The 26,400-nt window shown below is 42.4% G+C and overlaps 1 protein-coding gene across 1 annotated transcript; it reads left to right on the forward strand.

Moving 5' to 3' along the window:
• Window positions 1–139: 139 nt before the first annotated feature.
• On the forward strand, window positions 140–25,900 carry LOC308302240 (fibrinogen-like protein 1; the record flags this gene model as incomplete). Its single annotated transcript, XM_080746498.1, has 7 exons — window positions 140–231; window positions 1,407–1,542; window positions 3,309–3,385; window positions 8,686–8,774; window positions 14,422–14,510; window positions 15,534–15,721; window positions 25,696–25,900. The coding sequence occupies 7 exons, from the start codon at window positions 140–142 to the stop codon at window positions 25,898–25,900; spliced, it is 876 nt and encodes a 291-aa protein (XP_080602624.1).
• Between the last annotated feature and the right edge of the window lie 500 nt (window positions 25,901–26,400).

Here is a 26,400-nt window from a genome sequence, read left to right on the forward strand (position 1 = left end):
ACATTTACTCCACTACAATTATTTGACAACGTTAATGACTTTGTAGATTTGAATTGTTGTTACAAAACCACCAACCACCACCAAACCACCAAACCATCAACCACTTCAGCCTCTATCCACAAGTTTCCAGCGTCCCATCATGCATTGCACAGAATGTGGGCGGCAGTTCCGTCGTCGCAACCGCGCCGAGCCGAGTGTGATCTACATTGTCGGCCACCGTCGGCCACCGCCGTGAGCTTGTAGATTCTACAAGCTGTGAGCTTGTGAGCTTGTAGAATCTACAAGCTGTGCGCTTGTAGAATCTACAAGCTGTGAGCTTGTAGAATCTACAAGCTCACAACGGTGGCATCTGCGACGCAATGTGAGCTGTTCTCAGCTGTTCTCTACACGATTACACACATAATTCTACAGTAAATTGAACAGGGAAACAGGTGGATATATGTTTCGGCCATTTGAAAACATTTGAAATGATGAGTGCACTTTCTACTTTTGATACTTGTACTTTTACCCAAGTACATTTTGAATTCAGGACTTTTCCCTGTAACATTGCAGTATTGTAAAGGCCATGGCATATTTAGCCTTTTATTTCACTTTGAATATCCCTTGTTTGGTATACAATTGAATAAACCTTATACGATTCAAAGAAGAGTCTTTCTCTGGAGTTGTGTGCTTGCTTAACATCCGGGAGCAACATCTAAAAGGTCAATGTAGTCTTCAAAACAAAAGAAAAAAGGACAACAGCAAATCAAGACAAAAAATAATGTGTTACTGTCAGATACTCCCTAGACAGTAGACACAGACTTTCTGTGGAGAATTGGTGGACGGTCCCTGCAGGCTTCAGATAGAGCCCCGCCCCCCCTCACCAGCTGTAAACAGACAGACAGACAGAAAGCTCCATTATGTTTGGAAGTAAAAAAACAACAACAAAGATAAATAAGGACAAAGTTGGAAGTTTGGTAGTTTTCAGAGTGTCAAACTGTGGAGTCACATCTGTGACAGTCGACTCGTAGTGACAAACAGCGGTTGCTTTCTTACTGTGTTTATTTTACAGATAGGCTAAGTTGGCTACCAATACAGCTACCTACGTGTGTGAGTGGCTGTGCATGTTTCAGATACAACTTCTTTCATCCTAGAACAGGATCAGCACACTTGAAAGTGGTTAATGTAATAAAACATTAACATAAAACATTTTGGCCTGTAGTAAGGACATCCTTGGTGACCTGGCTGGACCTCCTGTTGAAGACCCCTACTGTAGATGTAGAGACTGTTCTCCCTATAGCCTACAGCTGTGAATGTTGTACCCTGAAACCCGCTCTCCAGATGTCCCTGTGACGGGTCACTGTGCTCCACCACAACGCTATATGAGCTGTACTAAACATCAGTCAGGATGAACACCTTACCGACAGCCATCAGCATGGGGATGGAGGGCTACTGAGGGTGAGGGAGAAGGTGACGGCAAGGAGCCAGGTGGTCGTGGTCACTGCCTTGGTGACACCAGGAGCTCCCAGCAGGAGAGGAGAGCAGTGGAGAGCTGGACAGGATGTTTGGAGGATGGAGAAGACACCACTGGAGGGATGATCTGAGAGAGAGGAGAACAACATCTCTCTATCCATTGGTATCCAGTTTGACCCTGGACATCACCTACACTACGGAAGTCAAGTAGGGGATCTTTAATATTTTTTTTCTTTGATGCTGCTGCTTTTGTTGTATGTTTACTAGTGTGATTCTTGCTGTTGTTTTTGAGACCCAATAATGACTCTGGCTCTGGAATGGTTCTGGTCTGGTAGATTTGAAGGCTGAGGTGAATCTACGCTGTGCGTGTGTGCGTGTGTTGTGCTGTGTTGCCTCCAGTTGAAGGCAGTGAGTTGGGAACAGTACATAATGTGTATGTTGATCTTGGTTTCACACAATTATCCTTTGCTGTGTGACAGTGCCGTTTCTCTTTAAGTTCCAGCTATAGAGGTACTTTGTCTTGGACATAGAAGCCAATAACTCCAAAAGTTCCAGTGCTGGCCACAAGATGTCACTGTAACTCTGTCTATCTATTCAGAGCCTTTTGTTAATACACCAACCACTGAGGATCTCTCTCTCTCTCTCTCTCTCTCTCTCTCTCTCTCTCTCTCTCTCTCTCTCTCTCTCTCTCTCTCTCTCACTCTCCCAAAGTTTGCAAAGTTTGGCATGAATAGGGGCAACGGTGGCAGAGATATGAGTAGGGCAAAAGTGTGACAGACTGACAGCCGGTGGAGGTTTTGATAGTAACTCATAATCATATCGTGGAGATTAAATGTATCGTGATATCATCCTCCGTCATGCAAATTCACCTTTTATTGGCCGAGCTGCATATCCGGTACCACTTAAACCCTCTATAATTGATAAAAGGTACTTATAACGTACTTGATACTTTTTCACTCACTTGTTCATGAAATCATTTTTCATGATTATCTCTTAAAACTTTTGACTACAGCTTGGAAGAAGCCTTTCTAACCAAAGTGCTGAAATATCAACAACTAGAGCAGACCATCTCACAGCAAGGCTAGAGATGTAAACGTTTAGTTTTTATCTTTGGCAGCCTAGGGCACAAGTTGGTTGTGGGGCGTTCAAATGGCAGGCCTCTCCAAAAGGAGGGCCAAACAGTTAGCAAGGTATTGCTCAGTGTCAATTTGGAGGAGGCGTTGTTTCGTTTACGCATGATTTATGTCCACTGTGTCTGACAAGTAGGGTTATGTCAACTATATTATACAGATGTGCTGTTTCAACTCTTCAGTATTTACTGCTCTTTTCCTGAAAATGTCCTGCAAACGCATTTTTTCCACAGGTTTCTTTCCCTGTTTTGCCTTTCTAATTTTTATGGAGAATGGAGCGTATTTTTGTAGAAACTCGCAAATGGCAAGAAACCACTCTATTCCCACTGAAAAGCAGAATCCACCTTCACAGGTTTAAACTGTGAAGTCAGAAAAGGTCATAAAAATAACAAAAATAGCTGCAAATCCATTAAAAATGCCAATGGCAGAACATGTGATGTCTTGAAATGGCACATCTGTATTTAACAATGCTCTGCCGTTTAGGCTCTTTGTAACTGGCTGTTCTTTCATATTGTCTGACTGCACGGTCATTGTTTATGACCTTTGTAGTCATCCTTGTACTTCTATTCATGTGCTCATAAATCAACATTTCAAATGTGTGCGTGTGTGCGCGTCTGTGCGTGTGTGTCAGATTGCTCCCAGGTGTTCCAGGCAGGCTCCAGGTCTAGTGGGGTGTACACCATCACGCCACAAGGGGGCAGCAGTGCTGCTCCAGTCTCTGTGTAGGCCTACTGTGACATGAGCGATGGAGGAGGCTGGACCCTCATACAGAGACGCACTGATGGCACGGAGAGATTCAACAGGTGTGTGTGTGTGTGTGTGTGTGTGTGTGTGTGTGTGTGTGTGTGTGTGTGTGTGTGTGTGTGTGTGTGTGTGTGTGTGTGTGTGTGTGTGTGTGTGTGTGTGTGTGTGTGTGTGTGTGTGTGTGACTAGGGCCCGAGGTGGAGGGACCTTAATTATTTCATACTTTAGCTATTGAAAAATAGCAGATATATTGCAAGCTTGTAGATCTGCTATTTTTGAAAAGTTCGTGAAAATGTGTAAAACAAAATGGCGAATATTTGTAACTCAAATTTTGCTTCTGGGGGGTCCCTGGAACAAAATATTTTGAGATGGGGGTCCGTGGCCAAATAAATATCATTTTGGAAGTCATTCACATGAAAAGGTTTGAGCACCACTGACATAGAAACCTAATTTTTTCAACAAAAAACATTTTACTAACAGTAACTGACCGCAATGCTGGCAAACTGCAGGTGGGACTGAGTTGCAAAGGCTACAGGGGGCCAATTCCAAACCATTCCCTTACAGACTCAGTTACGCCAGCCTGAATTTTGAGATTGGATGCCGCCCTCGAACATACTGCAATGTCGGCAATGGAGCATCCTTCATTGATTAAAAAGGGAACATTCCCTGCGCTGACTCTGACGCAACGCCCGATGGCTGCAGTGGAGCCCTGGTGTTGGGCACGCGTTCATGTGAAGTCCCTTCCATTTGAAATGGGTTAAGCCAGTGAGGGCTCAGGCAGAGCCCTTAAATAAATGCACCCTTGCTGTAAGTCAGCGTTGATGCAGACTTTGGCCCACAGTTCATTGCGTTACCAGAGGAATGAGGGGAATCCACCTCATTCCAAGTATGCAAATTGGTCATGCGTCACGGTTAGAAACAGTCAACAGTAAGTAGTACGTTCTCACCTTTCTCAAAGGGAGATGGAATGGAAGATAATATATTTAGTACAAAATAAAAAGGGACACAAGATAAGAAATTATCAAAGTAAATACAGAAAGGATTGGAAATACAATTTAAAATGAATAATATACTACCCCTGATCTAAACACACAGTTGCCAGGACAATGTTGTCACTGTTGAACTTTGATACCACCTTGATACGTTCTAGAACTTCATAAGAATCATGTTGCAAAGCTGTCCGCTACCACAGTTTGGTTGCTTGGAAACGTTTCATCTGCAAATGCAGAATCACCATTGTTCTGTGAACTAATCTTTAAACCAGGGGTCTTCATCCCAAGGACCCCTTAGTCGAGAGAGAGAGATGAAGCAGGGACCCCCACAACCTGTTCATAGATTCCATATAGTTTCATTGTTTCACATCACAATCGTCAGTGTATTTTGGATTCATGTCAATTTGTGTTTCAAGATATTTAACCACTTGAACCGTCAATACTTAATAAACTTGACCTTTTACTCTGTACTTAGTCTGCGTTTTTCCAAAGCTCTTTGCCGAAAATAGCCGATCTACAAGCTCACAACGCCTCGAGCTGCGAGGCATTGTGAGCTTGTAGATCTGCTATTTTTGGCTAAAATATGGACGCTAGAGTTATTATAGAAAAGGAGAAAAATGTTTCTATCACTCAAGGATTTGGCGGCCCCCCTGTAGTAACTCTGTGGACCCCCTAGGGGTCCCGGACCCCTTGTTGAAGACCCCATGCTTTAAACAAAGTATGTTTGTTTGGAAAGTGTGTGAGAGGCGAACGTCATGGTGACAAATATCTATTGTAGCCTAATACCCAATAATTATAGCCATGCCTATATAATATGTGGTAATGTAATGTTTGGGAACCAGTGGCTATGGAATGCAGGCGTGAACCTCCACTCTGACTGTCTGACCAGAGCATGTTTTAGATCCCATGATATTGTGGCTGGAAGTCTATCGCTGAACCTAGCACGCCACCGAAGCAGCCGTCAGAATTTGGTTTTCGGTAGTTATTTGAAAGTCGCGTAGCCTTGTGTGCTCTGCTTGCTTGACCCTCCCGCTCCCGTGTGGGAACGTGTACGATTCCCTTCAGCTGGAGGCTCCACTGTTATCACCTGAAATGCACATACAATAAAATAACATTTTATATTTATTTTAGGCTGTTTATTTGTAATTCCAAACATACATGTTTTTCCCCTCAATGTCCCTTGAAAGATCACGGATGAATGAGTTACTGTACAAGTACATTCGTAAATTACCTCAATTCAAACACGTTATTATTCGCTGTTTGAAAAATGCGTGATCTGACTCCTACGCTCACTTAAGGTCTTTGCACACTGCTGCGTTTTTTGTTGCGAAATGCGTTTTTCAGGGCAAGGAGAGAGAGAGAGATAGAGAGAGCAAGGGACCGAGTGGTGCGTGAAACGGGCGGCAGTGTGCAAACGTGACTGACATAACGTGTGGTTGATTTTTTGCATTTGCGCGCTCCAAAATTCACTCCGATATTCGGCCCTGAAAAATGCAGCATGTGTGCAAAGACCTTTAGGATTAGTCGGACTCATGAGCTCCAGCCCCTAATCATTTACAAATTAAGCACTAGAGCCTACACTGGATGACTCATGGGAAGGCAGTCTTGCATCAGGCATGCACATTCTTTGAATTTGCAGGCAACGTGTAACCTGACTCCAGATGGTGGCAGCATTGCATACATGCTGCATGTACACCTGGACTCGCTCAGGCAAAACCACTGTAAGGGGCGGGCCATTTTTTCAAGTTATTTAGCAGGTGATTGGATGGGGCCGTCTGTCTATCACAGTCTGGGAGTGCCAAATCCAACCACTCATATTGGCCTGTCTGCATGACGTTCCACCCAGAATCCGCCTCCTGGGTTTCTGTGGTCTGCAGTCAGACTCTTTTGGCTCAGAGCAGCTCAGAGCCCGCCCGTAGCGGCCGCTGATTGGTCTGGACAGGGACTTTACGGTGATATCAATCTCCTTGAGCGAGTCTAGATGGTATGTGCAGCATGTATGCAATGCTGCCACAGAATCAGGTTAGGCGACGTGTGCAAGCTAAGGGGAAACTGTGGGAATGACTTTACACAGCGTTCCGAGACGACTACACCCCTGATGAAAAACCATTCAACCTAAACGGCGGCATGTTGTCGGAGCCAACTCCTTTCCCGAGATGTTTTGATACAGAGATACCATCACACACACACACACACACACACACACACACACACACACACACACACACACACGCACACATGCGCTCGCTCGCGCACACACACACACACACACACACACACACACACACACACACACACACACACACACACATATTTCTGCCTGCCTGCTTGCCTTGTATTGTCCATGCATAATTAGAAATTAGGACTAATCTGTCAAGTAAAGTTCCAGTTCTCCCAAATATATGAATGAAACAATGTTCTACTGGTACGCACCATGCTGTCATCCGGTGACTGATTCATGAATGGCACTTCGTCTGGTCTATTCATGTTGCATTGTTTTCTGATCCCATATGCTATGAATCCCACACATATGAGAAACAGGTGGAAAAGCCCTGCCAACTGGGAACAAAATAAGCAGTTAAGCAGTGGTATAAGTTAGCAGGCTAGGCAAAGGACAAGCAGCATTGCAATAAGGATTTTTCAATACTGTGTATTCTAATGGGATAGAGGTCCTTAATACTGTCATGTACAGTACTGTACAGTATACTGAGTATATTGAACTTACCTGAGACCTTGCAATGTACCACTGCGTTTGTAGCATACATCCTTCACGAATTGTCAGGTTCTTGTAGACGGGGCAGGTAAAAGTTGGGTCAATTGGCTCACACCACCTTCGCGGAGTTGCATGTTCAAGAACCACATATCTACCTTCCCAGTACGTCATGAAACAAGCACCGTACTGACCGTCAAAGCATATTAACATGAACCAAATGAGGCAGGGGACCAAACTGTAAATAATCACCCTAAACCGTCCTGTGTATGTCAACGAGGCAAGTCTTTGCATTAGAATCATAACGGAGGTTGCCGTGATGCCTGGAATTATACCGATGAGAACTACAGAAATTTTGTTTTCCCATGGATCACAAGGACACTCGAATTGCATTGAAATAATCTTCTCTAGTCCCATGAGGATGAGGCCAAAGGTGGCGTGTGACACTACAGGTTTCTCTACCAATTCTTTTCTCAACGCGCTCAAGCCGCACACGACTGCTGCCATACTGGATTGAGATGCAACAAATGGCACTCTGCCACTGTATGCTGGTTTTTAACAGAGGAGGAAGTGCCCTCGGGGCTCTGGTGTTGGGCACATTGGGCAAACACTAAACACATCACTGTATCACACTGAATCACAATACACAAAGCAGCAGAACCTGTCTGTATCACAAACATTTGCATCACCTCATTTTCCTATATAGACCTCTTTACCAGAGTACTGCCATGTATCTGTGGTGTCTGCACACAGCCGCACAACCACACACACACACACACACACACACACACACACACACACACACACACACACACACACACACACACACACACACAGTAGGTGCCGCTTGACACCGCGAAGAAGCACATTTTATTAAATTATCAAAAAAAAAGGTTTGTTATAATAATCGATGTAAGCCATTTACCATGAGAGGGAGTGGGTTGTTGGCTGATTTACCACTGTTTGTTTCAGGGTCTCTCTCGAAACAAACAACCCTGAAACAGTGGTAAATCAGCCAACAACCCACGACCCTCGAATGGTAAATTGCTTTTCTACCACTTCTACCATATAAATGAAAGAAAACACAGTTGTAACTTGCAGGATCTTGGAAACAGTCAGTGGGCGGGGTCCATGAGCCAACTCAAGGTTGTTGACTGATTTACCACTGTTTTGAGCCAATCAGAATCCAGTATCTATTTGTTTGATTAACTGTTACAACCTTCAATAATAGTCTCTTGTTTGTCTTCCCACCAGGGCAGGGATTTCAGGGAGGCCATGAAGGCCATGCATGGCCGTCGTTGCCCCTCAGTTTGGCACCAGTCTACTCTCTTTTGTCAAGTCCCCATTTTTAAACCAATCCAGTATATTTGATTGGTGCAGGGCTGAGCATGGATCAGATTGTAAATACCAATTTATTTATTTCACAGCAGATAGTCTACATATTACATTTAAAACCATCCTTAACCCTTAAATTCAGTTAATTATTTCAATGGAACAAAATCTTGATAGCCTTCCTGCCCTGGCATTTGTGCCCTCAAACAATGGACAACACTAAAGGCCAAGTGGCCTTGCCCCTAAAATGACGAAATTCCAGGCCTGCTTCACCCACCCTTCCGTCTGTCTGTCTGTCTGTCTGTCTGTCTGTGTGTCTGTCCAGGTCGTGGGCTGACTATAAGTCTGGTTTTGGAGACATCCGCTCAGAGTTCTGGCTGGGGAACGACAACCTGCACCACCTCACTGCACAAGGTCACTATGCACCACCTCACTGCATCACCTCACTGCACCACCTCACTGCACCACCTCACTGCACCACCTCACTGCACAAGGTCACTATGCACCACCTCACTGCACCACCTCACTGCACCACCTCACTGCACCACCTCACTGCACAAGGTCATCATGCACCACCTCACTGCACCACCTCACTGCACCACCTCACTGCACAAGGTCATCATGCACCACCTCACTGCACCACCTCACTGCACCACCTCACTGCACCACCTCACCGCACCACCTCACTTCACCACCTCACTGCACCACCTCACTGCACCACCTCACTGCACAAGGTCACTATGCACCACCTCACTGCACCACCTCACTGCACCACCTCACTGCACCACCTCACTGCACCACCTCACCGCACCACCTCACTTCACCACCTCACTGCACCACCTCACTGCACCACCTCACTGCACAAGGTCACTATGCACCACCTCACTGCACCACCTCACTGCACCACCTCACTGCACCACCTCACTGCACAAGGTCATCATGCACCACCTCACTGCACCACCTCACTGCACCACCTCACTGCACCACCTCACTGCACAAGGTCATCATGCACCACCTCACTGCACCACCTCACTGCACCACCTCACTGCACCACCTCACTGCACCACCTCACCGCACCACCTCACTTCACCACCTCACTGCACCACCTCACTGCACAAGGTCACTATGCACCACCTCACTGCACCACCTCACTGCACCACCTCACTGCACCACCTCACCGCACCACCTCACTTCACCACCTCACTGCACCACCTCACTGCACCACCTCACTGCACAAGGTCACTATGCACCACCTCACTGCACCACCTCACTGCACCACCTCACCGCACCACCTCACTTCACCACCTCACAGCACCACCTCACTGCACCACCTCACTGCACAAGGTCACTATGCACCACCGCACCACCTCACTGCACAAGGTCACTATGCACCACCTCACTGCACCACCTCACCGCACCACCTCACCGCACCACCTCACTGCACAAGGTCATTATGCACCACCTCACTGCACCACCTCACTGCACCACCTCACTGCATCACCTCACTGCACCACCTCACTGCACCACCTCACTGCACCACCTCACTGCACCACCTCACTGCACCACCTCACTGCACCACCTCACTGTACCACCTCACTGCACCACCTCACTGCACAAGGTCATACTGCACCACCTCACTGCACCACCTCACCACAACACCTCACCGCACCACCTCACTTCACCACCTCACTTCACCACCTCACTGCACCACCTCACTGCACCACCTCACTGCACCACCTCACTGCACAAGGTCACCGTACACCACCTCACTGCACCACCTCACTGCACCACCTCACTGCACCACCTCACTGCACCACCGCACTGCACCACCTCACTGCACAAGGTCATACTGCACCACCTCACTGCACCACCTCACTGCACCACCTCACTGCACCACCTCACTGCATCACCTCACTGCACCACCTCACTGCACCACCTCACTGCACAAGGTCATACTGCACCACCTCACTGCACCACCTCACTGCACCACCTCACTGCACCACCTCACTGCACAAGGTCATACTGCACCACCTCACTGCACCACCTCACTGCACCACCTCACTGCACCACCTCACTGCACAAGGTCATACTGCACCACCTCACTGCACCACCTCACCACAACACCTCACCGCACCACCTCACTTCACCACCTCACTGCACCACCTCACTGCACCACCTCACTGCACCACCTCACTGCACCACCTCACTGCACCACCTCACTGCACAAGGTCACCGTACACCACTTCACTGCACCACCTCACTGCACCACCTCACTGCACAAGGTCACCGTACACCACCTCACTGCACCACCTCACTGCACCACCTCACTGCACCACCTCACTGCACAAGGTCACCGTACACCACTTCACTGCACCACCTCACTGCACCACCTCACTGCACCACCTCACTGCACCACCTCACTGCACAAGGTCACCGTACACCACTTCACTGCACCACCTCACTGCACCACCTCACTGCACAAGGTCACCGTACACCACCTCACTGCACCACCTCACTGCACCACCTCACTGCACCACCTCACTGCACAAGGTCACCGTACACCACTTCACTGCACCACCTCACTGCACAAGGTCACAGTGCATGTCACCATTATTTATGGACAGAATTATTGTGATCATTTGATTGATTGAATACTTTATTAGACAGTATTATTTATAAACAGCACAAGGTACAGTGCAGACATTTGAGCTACAAGGATAACAAAAAAAAAAGAAAAAAAAAGTCCTGGGGACTTGTTTACATTGTGATGACCAAAGGAACTAAATCAAAAGCTCACAACGCTGTGAGCTTGTAGATCTGCTATTTTGGGCTGATCAGATCCTCAGGTTCAGTGTATGACGGACACTTTCATGAAATAAATGCTCTTATTAAATAATCTAAATGTCTGTCTTCTGCTACAGGTGACTATGCTCTAAATCAGTGGTTCTCAACCTTTCTGTTGTGAAAATAGCAGATCTACATGCTCACTATTCACAATTTCTGCCTAGGAATATTTGACAATTTGGCCAATGTTTCATTTGTCATTTTAGAGGTATTAAAAAGTCCTTAAATTGTCACTTTAGAAATGTGCAGATACCCTCTATACACTAAAGGGCCAGTTCACCTCTGGGACAACCAGATCTTATTTTATTGTTGTTCTGGACAATTAAGTTCAACACAATCCTGAGTTACTTTTTGTGTTCAATCTGTGTTTTGAGATATTTTAGTATTTCACCATGAATGATGATGCATTTTGCATCATTAGTCAGTTTCACTGTGTATTTTCGTTGGATTTTTTGGGGGATTAGTAAAACTATACATTTTTGGAATCTTCAGAGCATGGGGAATCCAAAAATCTTTGTTGGCATTTGCACAGACACCTGCAAAGCCGTCATTTTGGCCGTTCAAAATGGCCGACATAAAATACATCATTTGTGCTATATTGGCTTCTAGACAACAGAAACTTAATTAAACATGCCAATCCTATGTTTTCTGGGTCAAGGAATCAAATGAGTAAATGATGGGTGTAAAATGTTCTGGACCCCCACCCCCTTTCGGGGGGTTATCTATTTTGGGACCTCCCAGAACAGTACGCCAGCCTTTTAATGTCAGATTTTCATTGTTTTGTAGGTTTTAAAACATCCTGAGTTCATTGATTACAATTTTAAATCAGCCAGAATAACCTTTCTGACTTTTGGTTGGGGTCTTTCCTCACATGGGACCCCCCAGACAGACCCTTGAGCCCATCTCAGTAATCGCTCTGCTCCTGCTCCAGAACAATGTTAAATTAGATCATAATTGAAGCATAAAAGTTGTTGTAGCTGGGTTCTGAAAACAAAAAGGAGTATTGGCAAATACCAGGGGTCTTCCACTGGGGGTCCGAGACCCCTGCGGGGGTCCTCAGAGTTACTACAGGGGGCCTGCCAAATCTTTTTCTTGTTTTACATTTGAAAGTTTGAATGTTTTTACGTATCTGAGTGTATGTACTTTGATGGGTTATTAGTATTCTCAGTATTATTTATAACATTTCTGTGTTAGACAGTTATGGTTGACAGCTGTTATTGCAGGGATTGCAATAATGAAGGTATTGCAACTTCTGACTTTGGGCACGCAGAACAACTTGTTTCTTCGATTGGTGGAAGCTCTTTTCAGGTATGATTTGTCCTGCATTGTGACGTATTTGGCATGGAGGATAAGTGGTAGCAGTGCAGCACAAGTTGGAGGTAGCATCTCACCCTCCAAGTTATTTGACAGAAATAGTTCCCATCTTAGTAATCGCAGGGTTGTTGGACCTTTTAAACTGTAAACACGGCATGCAAAATGCTCCAATAACTACAATGTTGATGGAAGCTCACCATTAATAAGCTCAATAGAACCCTTGCCAGGGTCAATGAAGCGGTTAATGGCTTTGTCATCATTATCCGGCTTCAAGTAGGTGTTGACACATGTATTTTTTGGAGATTCCAACAAATGCTCTTCCCCAGTCAGCACCAGATAAATTGTGTAGGCCAAGGAACCCTTGACATTTGTGACATCCAATCACTTGAACTCGCTTGAATATATCTATTTCCATTTTTATTTAATTTTTTGTACCTTTGACTGTTGCAAATTTCAGAGAAGTAACAGTATGAGGACATCAGTGTCGGGTGACCAAACACATTATGTTTCAGGCAAAGCACTATAAGCACCAGAGGCAAGGACTTGATGAGGAATCAGGGTATCAGCCTCTTCATGTGTGTGCACTTCCTCAAAATCATCCTTCCTCAGGAAATGTATTGTAGTGAATCTCTTTGGGCATAATTGACCATGAGCTTTTTAAGAGGGTGAGGGTTTTGGAGTGACGATAACAAAGAGGTGTGTGTGTGTGTGTGTGTGTGTGTGTGTGTGTGTGTGTGTGTGTGTGTGTGTGTGTGTGTGTGTGTGTGTGTGTGTGTGTGTGTGTGTGTGTGTGTGTGAGTGCTGTGCAATAAATGGACAAGTTGTTCTGCGTGCCCAAAGTCAGAAGTTGCAATCCCTGCTGTAATGTCTAACACATAAATTTTATAAATAATACTGAGAATACTAATAAACCATCAAAGTACAATACATAAACTCAGACGTAAAACATTCAAAGTTTTCAAAAGTAAAAACATTCAAAATTTCAAATGTAAAACAAGTAAAAGATTTGACAGGCCCCCTGTAGTAACTCTGAGGACCCCCCCCCCCCAGGGGTCTCGGACCCCCAGTGGAAGACCCCTGGTATTTGCTAATACTCCTTTTTGTTTTCAGAACCCAGCTACAACAACTTTTATGCTTCAATTATGATCTAATTTAACATTGTTCTGGAGCAGGAGCAGAGCGATTACTGAGATGGGCTCAAGGGTCTGTCTGGGGGGTCCCATGTGAGGAAAGACCCCAACCAAAAGTCAGAAAGGTTATTCTGACTGATTTAAAAGTGTAATACATGAACTCAGGATGTTTTAAAATCTACAAAACAACCCTATTATTATGAACATCTGACATTAACTGGCTGGCGTACTGTTCTGGGAGATCCCAAAATAGATAACCCCCCGAAAGGGGGTGGGGGTCCAGAACATTTTACACCCATCATTTACTCCTTGACCCAGAAAACATAGGATTGGCATGTTTAATTAAGTTTCTAGGTTGTCTAGAAGCCAAGATAGCACAAATTATGTATTTTATGTCGGCCATTTTGAACGTCCAAAATGGCGGCTTTGCAGGTGTCTGTGAAATGCCAACAAAGATTTTTGGATTCCCCATGCTCTGATGATTCCAAAAATGTATAGTTTTACTAATCCCCAAAAAATTCCAACGAATAAACATTTCTTAACATAGTGGACCTGACTAATATGAGTCATCATGCTGCATGATGCAAAATGCATCATCATTCATGCTGAAATACTAACTCAAAACACAGATTGAACACAAAAAATAACTCAGGATTGTATTGATCTTATCCCAAACAACAATAAAATAAGATCTGGTTGTCCCAGAGGTGAACTGGCCCTTTAAGTTAATCATCTGAATAATCAAAATAATGTGTAAATGTCTCCCCCTACAGGTGACTATGCTCTAAGGATCAACCTGGAAGACTTTGAAGGAAACCAGCGTTATGCAGAATACAACAACTTCACTGTGGACAACGAGGAGGTGGGAGGGAGGGATGGATGAGACTTGCCTACCCCAGATCTTCTCCCGCTAATATAAAACTGCATTTATGAAACATGATACAGTGGAAACAATAATGTTCTGCTTGTGACTGTTACACCCTCATACGCATTTATTGTAGCTTTTGTGACAACATATCTAACGTGTGTACAGTATACAGTATGTGCTTTAATGAAGCACTATCATTACACTCAATGGTATACAGTACCAACTCTGTGGCCTTGTGGTTACAGTGTCCACCCTGAATCTGGGAGGGCGGGGGTTCGATTCCCCGGTCGGGTCGTACCAAAGACTGTAAAAATGGGACCCTGTGCCTCCCTGCTTGGCATGTAGAAGCAAGGGGGAAAATTAGTTGCCCAGAGGCAGCACAGCAGTATAAGGTTATTTACAAAGTTATAGAGAAGTATGAAAAAGATAAAAAAAAAAAAAACAAGAACAGCACAATAAGTACAGTAAGAGCAAGGTACAACAGGAAAGGGAACGAATAATATATATACATAAAGTGTCCTAAAGCACGACTATCAATATAATACAGTGCCCAAATCAAAGTGACCATAACATTCAATGTTAGTTAGTGCAACAAGTATCTCTACAACACAAGCAGAAATACTAAAAAAAACTACAAACACAACCTAATAGTGCAGTGTCCAAAGGTCAGAGCGATAAAAACTAGCAAAAGAAAATAAAAAAAAACAAGAAAGGGTGATGCAGCAAGACGCACAAGAGCACCCTCCCTGGAACGTCCTTAGAGGTCAGAGTCAGTGCAGATATAGTTCCAGTAAAAAAGAAAAAAAAAGGCTACTGTCGTCCCACATAGGAAGGTAGTCCTTGTCAATCGACCGTTGTGTGTCTCGTTGTACAGCTTGAGAGCAGCTTGAGAACAGCAATGCATGTGACAAATAGTAGGAGTAAACTGTACACTTTATGTTCCCTCAGCCCTTTATTATGCTCTCTCAAAACTAACACTAAAAACATAATCTAACCCTCCTCTCTTCTTCTCTCCAGGAGAAGTACAGGCTAGCGTTTGGCGCGTACTCTGGCACAGCGGGTGACGCGCTGTCTGCCAGCTACCAGCCTGGCGTGTCGGTGTGGGCCAGCCACCAGGGCATGGCCTTCAGCACCTACGACCGCGACAACGACCGCTACAGAGGGAACTGTGCCCAGGAGGACCAGGGAGGATGGTGGTTCAACAGGTATGGAACTGTGGTGGGAAAAGTACTCAAACGTTTTACTAAAAGTATCAATACTGCAACGTAGAAATACAAGTATTTTACAAGTAAAATCCAGAGTTCTACATTTTGAATAAAAGTACAAAGGTGTTGGTATCATAATGTACTTAAAGCCACCAAAAGTATAAAGTACCCATTATGCAGAATGTACCATTTCACAAGTTTTCAAATGTATGAAAATGTGTAAAAGTCTTTTAGAAAATAGCAGATTGTGAGCTTGTAGTGCAGCTATTTTCAAATGGCCAAAATGTATACTGTATAGGGCAGGGCTAAATGGTGCATTTACCGGTATATTGCACCTTTTTCCAAGGCACTTTACAGAGATTGTGCATTACATTCACCCATTCACTCACACATGGCGGAGGAAACCATGCAAGGCACCATCCCGCTCATCAGGAGCAACTAGTGGTTCAGAGTCTTGCTCAAGGACTCTTTGACATTAACTCAGGGGGAGCCCGGGATCGAACTGGGAACTCATCGGGAACCCTCTGTGTTCTAAGACGGCAACTCTACCCCTGAGCCACTGCCGCCCCAGGGCTAAAGTGGTTAATAGCAACTTAACTTTTCCACAGGTAGACATTCCTTTTCTGTCTCCAGGTGGTGTTTGCTTGTGCTCCGATCTTTTCTTGGTTTTATCATGTGTTTGTTTTGACACAATAATCACACTTGCACACTTTTATTCTGTAAAACTGTTCCCTGCTCTCCGTACCCGTCTTGTCTCACCAGGCCTGTGATTTTGGCAATGTTTTGCAACTGTTGCGCTTTTAGTTTTTTTTTTTTTTTTGAATATTTTGTTTTTATTTTCAATTTTCTCAAAAGTATACAATGCACAACAAACACACAATTCTCCCATTCCCCCTCCCCACACCCCACATACAAACCCACATACAAACAAAACATAAACATAGTACAAATAATAGTACATAAAAGAAATAATAGAAAATAAAATAAAACAAGAAGAGACAATTATACTGTATAAACATTAGATAGCTTCAGGAGGCAACCGACCAGACTGAGGCAGGTATAAATAACTTACAACATCTCTGACACAGGTAATGACAACGTTTCCATATGGGTCAAATAGGGTTGCCAGATTTTCAAGAAAGTCTCAAATCCTGTTTGACTTCTCAGAATATAAGTAATTTTTTCTAGCGGAACACAGCTGTTCATTTCTGCGAACCATTTTGCAATGGGGACGGGGGAGTCAGACTTCCAAGTTATTGAAATACATTTCCTAGCAACTCCGAGTGCCACCTCGATAAACTTTATTTTGTGTTTTCTTATATTTGCACTGATGGTGGTGAAATTGCCCAATAGGCAAAGTTCAGGGTCTAATGGGAAGGGGGCATCTATAATTTTACCCAGTGTATCACAGAGATCATACCAGAATGTTTTAACTTTAACACATTGCCATGTACAATGTAAAAAGGAGCCCTCTTCTGTGCCACATCTAAAACACATGTCTGATATCTCAGATTTGTATCTATGCAACTTTTGAGGTGTATAATAAAGTTGGTGGAGAAAATTATAGTGGGTCAATCTGTACCTGGAATTAATTGCAGCAGAGAGGCTATCACTAAACAGATCTGACCACAAAGATTCATCAATAGTAATATTTAAGTCTGACTCCCACCTTTCCCGAGATTTGTGTATACCTACTCTTGGGTATAGACTCATCAACACATTGTACATATTAGAAATGAATCTATATGAACATTGATCACTATGTAACAAATTCTCCACATCAGTAAACACAGGTAAAGCCATCTCCAGCCCCAGAGTCCTTCTGAGGTAGTCCCTCAGTTGCAAAAAACTGAAAAAATGCCTGTTTGACAAGTCATACTTCACTCTCAATTGTTCGAAAGACATAAGCCTTCCATCTTTATAACAATGCTCCAGGAGTTTTATCCCATTATCATGCCAGCTCTCCAGGATTCTATTGCCCACAAACATGGGTAAAAGCCCATTTTTCTTTAGTGGCGTTTTAGGGGATAAGTCTGTTTTACACTTAAGAATTTTGCGAACTTCATACCAAGTTTTAATCGTATGAATTGAGAAACTATTTTTGGATTTGGTAGCAATGGTTTTAGGATTCCATTTGTAAATAAACTCATTAGCCACAGTATCCTTTAGAGCATGCATTTCAATTTGAATCCAGGAGGGGGCATCATCATCCTTAAAGAGAAAAGAAGTGAACCTCATCTGAGCTGATAAATAATACAACTTGAAATTTGGCAACTTAAGGCCCCCTTGACAATAGTCCCATGTAAGTTTTTCCATAGACACCCGTGGTGTTTTATTATTCCACAGGAACTCCCTAACTTTTTTATTCAAGGATTTAAAGAAGCTTTGAGGTACTGGGATCGGTAGAGACTGAAAAAGATACATAAGCCTGGGCAATATATTCATTTTGATGCAGTTAACCCTGCCAATCAAAGTAATAGGTAAATGTGTCCATCTATCTAAGTCCTCCTCTATTTTTTTAAGTAGAACAGTATAATTAAGTTTAAAGAGATTTTTCACATCCTTATCTACATTTATGCCAAGATATTTAAAGCCGTTCGGGGACCATTTAAAAGGGGTTATTTGTTGATAGTTTGTGTAGTCAAAATCTGTAAGAGGAAGTATTTCGCATTTGTCATAGTTAAGTTTGTAACCTGAAATAGTGCCATAATCCTCAATCAGGCTTATTAATTTAGGGAGAGAAACAGACAGGTTTGTCAAAGTCAGACATACATCGTCTGCAAAAAGATTAATTTTATGAGTTACTTGTCCCACCTGAAAACCATGTATATCTGCATTTTGTCTCACGGCCTCTGCCAAAGGTTCGATGGCCGCGACGAAGAGTCCGGGAGAAAGCGGGCAACCTTGGCGGCTCGATCTACTTAACAGAAAGCTGTCTGACATATGACCATTCGTAGTGATCCTGGCCTTCGGGCTGTGATATAGTGTTTTAACCCAGTCAATAAATGAAGGCCCAAAACCAAATTTAATAAGTACTCTGTACATATACTGCCATTCCAGTCTATCAAAGGCATGGCTGGCATCGAGTGCCAAAACAATACTATGTTCAGGTCTAGATTTGGCCAGTTGAATAACGTTGAATACTCTGCGAAGATTATTAGCTGAAGCTCGATTTCTGATAAACCCCCCTTGATCTTTTCCAATCAGTTTAGGCAAGTAGTTCGCTAATCTATTGGCTAGAATCTTGGAAATCAATTTATAGTCTGTGTTTAATAATGAGATGGGTCTATATGACGCTGGTTTTAAAGGATCCTTGTTCTTTTTATGAATAACAGTTATAATTGCTGTGGAAAAGGAATCAGGAAGAGTCTTGGTTTCTGATGCCATTTTGAGTACATCTATAAAAAGAGGAATTAACAAGTCTTTAAATTCTTTAAAAAATTCGGGTGGAAATCCGTCCTCTCCTGGTGACTTATTAGATTGTAAAGACAACAGTGTCTGTTCAATTTCCGCTTTAGTGAATGGCCGATCAAGGTCATCCTGGTCTTCTTGATTTAATTTAGGCAGTTCAATCGTAGATAAGAACTGATCAATTCTAGTCTCCTGTGGAGATTCTGATGAGTATAATTCAGTATAGAACTGCTTAAAAGTATTATTAATTTCTTTTGGATCATATGTAATCAAGCCAGCATTGGTTTGGATAGAATTAATAGTTCTTGAGCTTTCCTCTTTCTTCAATTGCCAGGCTAGAACCTTGTGTGCCCTGTCCCCTAACTCATAATATCTCTGCTTGGTTCTAAGAATAGCTTTTTCTGTTTTATAAGTACCCATTGTGTTGTATTTGAGTTTTTTATTAACCAGTGAACGATGCAATTCCTGACAACCAGTGCGTTGAAATTCTTTCTCCAGGTCTAAAATTTCTTTCTCAAGTTCCTCCATTTCACCTGTATATTTTTTAGTAAGAGCTTTTGTAAATGAAATTATTTGTCCTCGTAAATATGCCTTTAAACAGTCCCAGAGTATAAAACTATTAGGTGAGGATGGACAGTTTGTCTCACAGAAAAATGAAATCTGCTCCCTCACAAACTTCTTAAAGTCCTCTTTTTTAAGAAGGCTTGGATTTAAACGCTATCTATATGTGTTTTGTATCTTTTCAGGTATCAAAATAGTCAGTGTCAGAGGTGAGTGGTCTGAGAGTATTCTGGACAAATATTCAGATTCCAAAGTTCTGTGCACCAGTCGTGTCGATAACAGGAAGAAATCAATTCGACTATGAGAGCCATGACGGGCGGAGTAGAAACTATAATCTCTATCTTGGGGGTGCATTTGTCTCCAAATATCTGTTAAGTTCAAATCTTTCATAAATGATAAAGTAGAATTTGCAGCCTTTGATCTTGTTACTACATTAGTTGATGACCTGTCAAGAATTGGGCATAAAGAAAAATTCCAATCTCCTCCGGACAAAACATTCCCCTGAGCCCCAGACAGCTGAAGAAACACATTTTGAATAAAAGGAGCATCATCATAATTCGGGGCATACACATTCAAAAATGTCCAAGATTCAGAATACATTTCACAGTGAATAAGCACGTATCGGCCCAATGGATCACAGATAGTTTCTCTGATTGTCAAGGGAATATTTTTTTTAACCAAAATTGCAACACCCCTAGCTTTAGAATTAAATGATGATGCAAACACCTGTCCTACCCATTCCCTCTTCAGCTTCTTATGTTCACTTACTGTAAGGTGAGTTTCTTGTATAAAGGCGATATCGATTTTAAGCTTTTTTAAATATGTAAGCACTCTTTTCCTTTTTATGGGCCCATTTAAACCATTTACGTTGAAACTTATAAACTTTACCACATTAGTCATTTGTCCTATGGAACATACATCTTATAACCAACCAGTCCAGTCTAACACCCCCCGAAGCCAAGTATCTAAATACACTTATGTCTCTTCTAAAACAGGAAAAACAACAAAGAAAAAACATACAAACCTCCCTCCCCCCCGGTACCATCTTAACAAAACCTATGGCACCAATCAAAGCCCAAAAGGGGGCCATGTGTTTCGCACTTGTCAAACCAACTGCCTGACTAACTACACACACTATCGGGTCTAGAGCTTTAGATAATAGTTAACAGAAAATCACTCATTCAATCAAAACAAGAATAGGTATCATGAGTGTCCATTTGAATGACTAAGATTACGGTCGCAGTTTAAGGAAAGTATCCCTTAATAAAAATATAAAAATAATGGTAATAAAAGTAAAAATACAAAATAAAAGCTATAAAATAATAAATAGCTATAGTTATTCAAAAATGTGCGACCCTCAATAAACTTCTATTTGGGACAGTTTGAGAATATAATCTTGACGGAAATAACTAAATATCAATAATTTGTTCAAAACAATAATCTAAACAATAAAATAAAAATAGTTAAAAACAAACACAAAATAAAAGGCAAAGATTTATGACAACCAAGATAGGTTCACAATAATAGTTCACAATAATTCCAACCCCAAAACTGCAATATCTATATAAAAATAAATTATAATCATAATAATAAGGATAACATAAAAACAAAACACTCACAGCGATTGGTGGTGATCACAAAATTACGTTGAGTCCGTCTTTAAAGTCCAGTTGTGATAACTTCCAATAGAATTTAAAGTAAACCAGGAAAAATAAATAAACAAAACAAAAAATTAGTACCTTTGGTGATCAGCAGTCAGCACGTATTACGTTTACCCGGTCCCAGTGGCCTGGTCTGTTTCCACGATATCGATGGGTTCGCTGGGTTCAATGGTAACGTCTTCTTCTGGGCTTGAAAGACCCTCGAGAAAGGCAGCAACTTCACTCGGTGTTTTGAAGAACCTTTTCCGTCCATCAGGCATATCCACACGGAGAGTAGCAGGATGTAAAAGAGAGTAGCTGAGGTTTCTCTTCTGTAACTCCTTTTTCACTTGGGTATACTCCTTTTTACGTTTCAGCAACTTCTCCGTCACATCAGGAAAAAAAGATAGGGGCATCCCATTGAAAGTAATGGAACCATTCTCCATTGACTGCTTTCTGGAGAGGTGTAGAATTTTGTCTCTGTCTCTGTCTTTGAGAAAGCGAATGAGCATCGTTCTCGGGCGCTGTCTTGATTTTGGAGCCGGTCGTGGACCACCTGTCCGGTGTGCACGTTCAATTATCAATGGTTCAGTAAAGTGTTCCTTACCCAGAACAGTCGTGATCAGATCAGTAATGAAATGGACTGGGTCGGTCTTGGGTTCAATTCCCTCAACCAAGCCTGTCACGCGAATGCTATTACGCCGGCTATAATTTTCGAGCTGGTCAATCTTGTCAAGTAAAAAAACATTTTCTTCACGCAGCTTGTTAACAACAACTTCCACCGATCCGAGCGTGTCTTCAGCTGCGCTGATGCGTTCCTCCGCCTCAGTAATGCGTGTGCTCACCCCATCAATTGAATTCCTCAGTTCAGCAATGGAGTGATTGATTTCGTCAGTTTTAGAATCCAACCGCTCCAGCTTGTCAGAAAGAGTCCTATTACCCCTTCTGATCTCCTGCAGTATGCGTGAATCTGCTCCATTCTCGTCGTCAGCCTGGCCACGTGAACCCTTAACAACAGTGCTAGCAACCTTAGCATATGAACTGCTAACGTTAGCTGGTGTAGCTGCCGTCACCACTGGTGGAATACTTTTCTCCATTTCGTTGTTATTCCGTTGTTTTTTTCTGGTCAAAGCGGATCTCGTTAGCATAACAGTGCCTTCAGATAGAAGAACCACCACTTTGTTTGCATGTAATGATTCAATAAATGAGATAAAACAGGATAAGTTTGTTGGAGCTCCAGGACCCTGCGTCTGCCTAGCTCTGCTGCATCACGTGACCGCGCTTTTAGTTTTAAAACATATCCCTTTAGTCTAGCTGTGTCTAGTATTCCCATTGTTGTTAATACATGTTGACACTGCATGTTGAGATCATATTTCACATGGTGTATTTTTCACAACCATGTCACATAAATGTGTGTGGTTTTATTGGGATTGGGATTGGGAAGCCTGTGGGTTCCCTGGGAGGTTCTAAATAAACGGACCGTTACAGGCCTTGACAATTCAAAAGCTTGAGGACCAGTGCTCTAAACACTATGAACTACTTTAACTATTAAAAAATAAATAGCAGATATACTTGAAGATCTGCTATTTTTCAAGTCTTTGAAAATGGGTCAGTGACGTGACGCCCCAAAAAAATGTGTTTTTAAAAAAACTTTAAATTGCAGGCATAAAAGTTATTTACTTTTGTTCTACTCACTCTCAACCTTATGGAAATACATTTTGTTTTTAGATATTTTATTGGAATCAGACTTTATTCAGCAGTTTGTTGTACTTGTGCCTAAAATCGTCATATGGTGTGACATGAAAATAATTGTTCATAAAATGAAAATGGAGTACATCTTTCTTAAGTTACTCACTTTATCAAAGTCCTTTATCATAAATAACCAGTGATCCACTATAGTTTTTTGAAAATTAATTATATCTGTATATTTTTTTCATAATCGACACTCTGTGTGAGGCCCATGTTCATGATCTTACAACATATTTTAAATGTATTCTGTCAAAACTTTCTCTAAAATTACACAAATATTTGTGACTCTTCCTGATAATATTCTCTATGTAATCCATAAACATTTTTTTGGTTTAATCATTAATAAAGGTATGATTTTTCACTATTTGGAATGTCACACCAAATGATTTAGTGTCACACCGTATGATCATATCTTCATGTGTCAAAGCAAACTGTGTTTTAACCTACCTATTAGTGAGTACTGAACTTTACTGATTGATTAAACAATTACCCAGGATAACATGGCCTTAATATTTCTGAACAGGATATTATTGTAGGGCTTTAACATGGGATAAGAAAGAATTGTAGTAGTAGATGGATGATGAGGATGTGCACAGGAATGCTACGCACACCTAAGTCTTCTGCCGGCCCACGGCAGAAGGATCCTAAAGAGACAATAAGGCGCATAGCCACACTTGGAGCCAAGGCAACATTTTATTAACACCAATTAGTGGAAACAGAACTCAGCATTCAGGTAAATTGCTTTTTTCCGAAGTCTCCTGAACTTGAACACAGCATTTTGTGTTGAACAAATGTAATTAGGAATCATGACATTACACCACATCTCCACTAGCTAAAGAGTGATGGGTTGCGCAACTCCGAAAATAGCTGATCTACAAGCTCTCGCAGCACAACGTGTTGAGAGCTTGTTGATCAGCTATTTTCGCTAGTTTTGTCTCGGGTCCTACCTTAACACTGTCCACTGTCCAGTCCAGTGAGTGAAAGTACAAAAGTATTAGATCAGATTAGATTATACATTTAGACTGTATTGTACATCAGCCAGTCGTATTTGGTGAGGGTAGCAAACCGGCTGCCTTGTTGCGGTTCTGCTATGCCACAGACAACCTCCTGCTCTTCGTAGAAAATGCAGTCTCGCCCCTTTGGCTCCTCTCTCCTTGCTGGGTCATTGTTTAGTTTCTCCCTGTACTTTCTCGTTCTCTCAGCACTTGTCATTTTCCAGCTGACAAAAGAAAATGGAATGTATAGTTTAAGACAAAGAGAAAATATTGTTTAGATTGAAACAATATGTTAAGGTTTCTGTGAAGGGGTTTCTGCTCTGTCTGATGAATTTGAAGTATCACTGAATGAAGCTAAATTACATTTTATGTAAAAATGTTTAAAACAAATGTTTAAATGTACAAAAGAAACATGGAACTTTGTTATTTATTGTTATATCTGTAGTTAAATACAGTATAAATCATATGGTGTGACAATCAAGTCATATGGCGTGACAAGCAGACATGTCACACCATTATGATTAAGTGTCACACCATATTACGTTTTCTGCATTTAGGTTTACCTTGAGGCTACTATGTACACATTAGCATGCTAACAGCATGCTAGCTATAACAAAGCAACCTAGATCTACATGGAAATATGACCAAAACTTCAAATAACTTAAGCTTTTTTAATGAAAAGGTGTCACACCAACAGACATCCAAAGTGGTGAGTTTGTCAAAGTTTCAACAAGATGGCATTTCATGAAAATGTTAAAATCATAACTCACCTCAGACACCTGTCTTGCAGTTGTGCTGGGAGTGCTGAATAGCCTTACAGAAGAAGGACCTCTCTAGCCAATAGGTGTCCAAATAATTGCCTGTTTAATTTGTCCAAACTAGTGTCACACCAAATGATTTTGGTTTGGGGGACAAAATGTTTTTGATCAGAAATGACTGAAAACATTATGCTTTGACTTTGAAAAGATATAGGCTCACAAATAGACATTTTTTTTAGCCTAAATTCATTTTCAAATGATTTTTAGCAATTCTTTTTCTTAGTTTTATTCAAGTTCCCACTTTGAGAAACAAGGTCAGGACAGTCACACCATATGAGTTTTGCCATGTTTGGTTGAAAATTCTGAAGAAATGAGGAATGAAATGTTTTAATCTTGAGTAAGTTCACATAAAGCTTAATGTCCTGCACAATATTCAGAAGGTTTTTGACAAATATATTTTTTATTTATACATGTTTGACACCGAGGACAGCGAAAACGTTACGTCACGTCACCCACCCATATGTGTGACCCGATTCTATAAATGCCTTCTAAATCATTCTTCTAAATCAGTGGTTCTCAATCCCTTTCATGTCAAGGGCCTCAAAATATGTTGTTCCAGGGACCCCCAGGCCAGAAGCAAATATTTGAGTTACAAATGTTTGCTTTTAAAAAGATATATTCAAAAATAGCAGATCTTCAAGCTCACAGCACTGCACATGGTGCCGCGCTGTGAACTTGTATCTGCTTTTTTTCAACAGTTAAAACATTAAATAATTCTAGGTCTACAACTAAAAATAGGACGTGACCAAATGGACCCGTAGACTCTCTGAGTTAAGTCTACCCTTCTCTCCTCCTAATAGGTGTCACTCGGCCAACCTGAACGGCCTCTACCGGCCCGGGGGTCCCTACAGCGCGGCCACAGACGATGGGGTGGTGTGGTTCCCCTGGAGAGGGTGGTGGTACTCCCTGAAGACCACCGTCATGAAGATACGCCCCGCCCACTTCAAGATGGACCCCGACCACGACCCCAACGCCGTGGGGATGAGTGTCACCCCAAGACCATGAAGCTTTCATCTAAACGCAGTGGTTCTCAACCTGTGGGGTCCCCAAATTATTTTGGGGGGTCCCCAGATGATTGACTCAATGTGCAACATTGTTTTCTCTCTCAACAGTAAACAAACCAACATAAAGTTTAAGTGTATAGAGGGTATCTGCACAATTTCTAAAGTGACAATTTAAGGACTTTTTAATACCTCTAAATTGACAAATTAAACATTGGCTAAATTGCTAAATATTAGAGGCAGAAATTGTGAAAATAGCTGATCTACATGCTCACAACGATCTACATGATCTACATAATCAAGCCTCGCGTTGCGAGGCGTTGTGAGCATGTAGATCTGCTATTTTCACAATAGAACCGTGTTATACAAAATGTAATGCCTCAACTCTTAGTGCTCGTCAGGGTGGGGGGGTCCCAAGTTAAAATATGATTATTTTGGGAGTCGCGGCCTGAAAAGGTTGAGAACCACTGATCTAAACACTGTGAGCTTGTAGATCGTCTATCT

This window comes from Nannobrachium achirus (assembly GCF_963921795.1).
Source record: "Nannobrachium achirus genome assembly, chromosome: 17".
Classification (NCBI taxonomy): Eukaryota; Metazoa; Chordata; class Actinopteri; order Myctophiformes; family Myctophidae; genus Nannobrachium; species Nannobrachium achirus.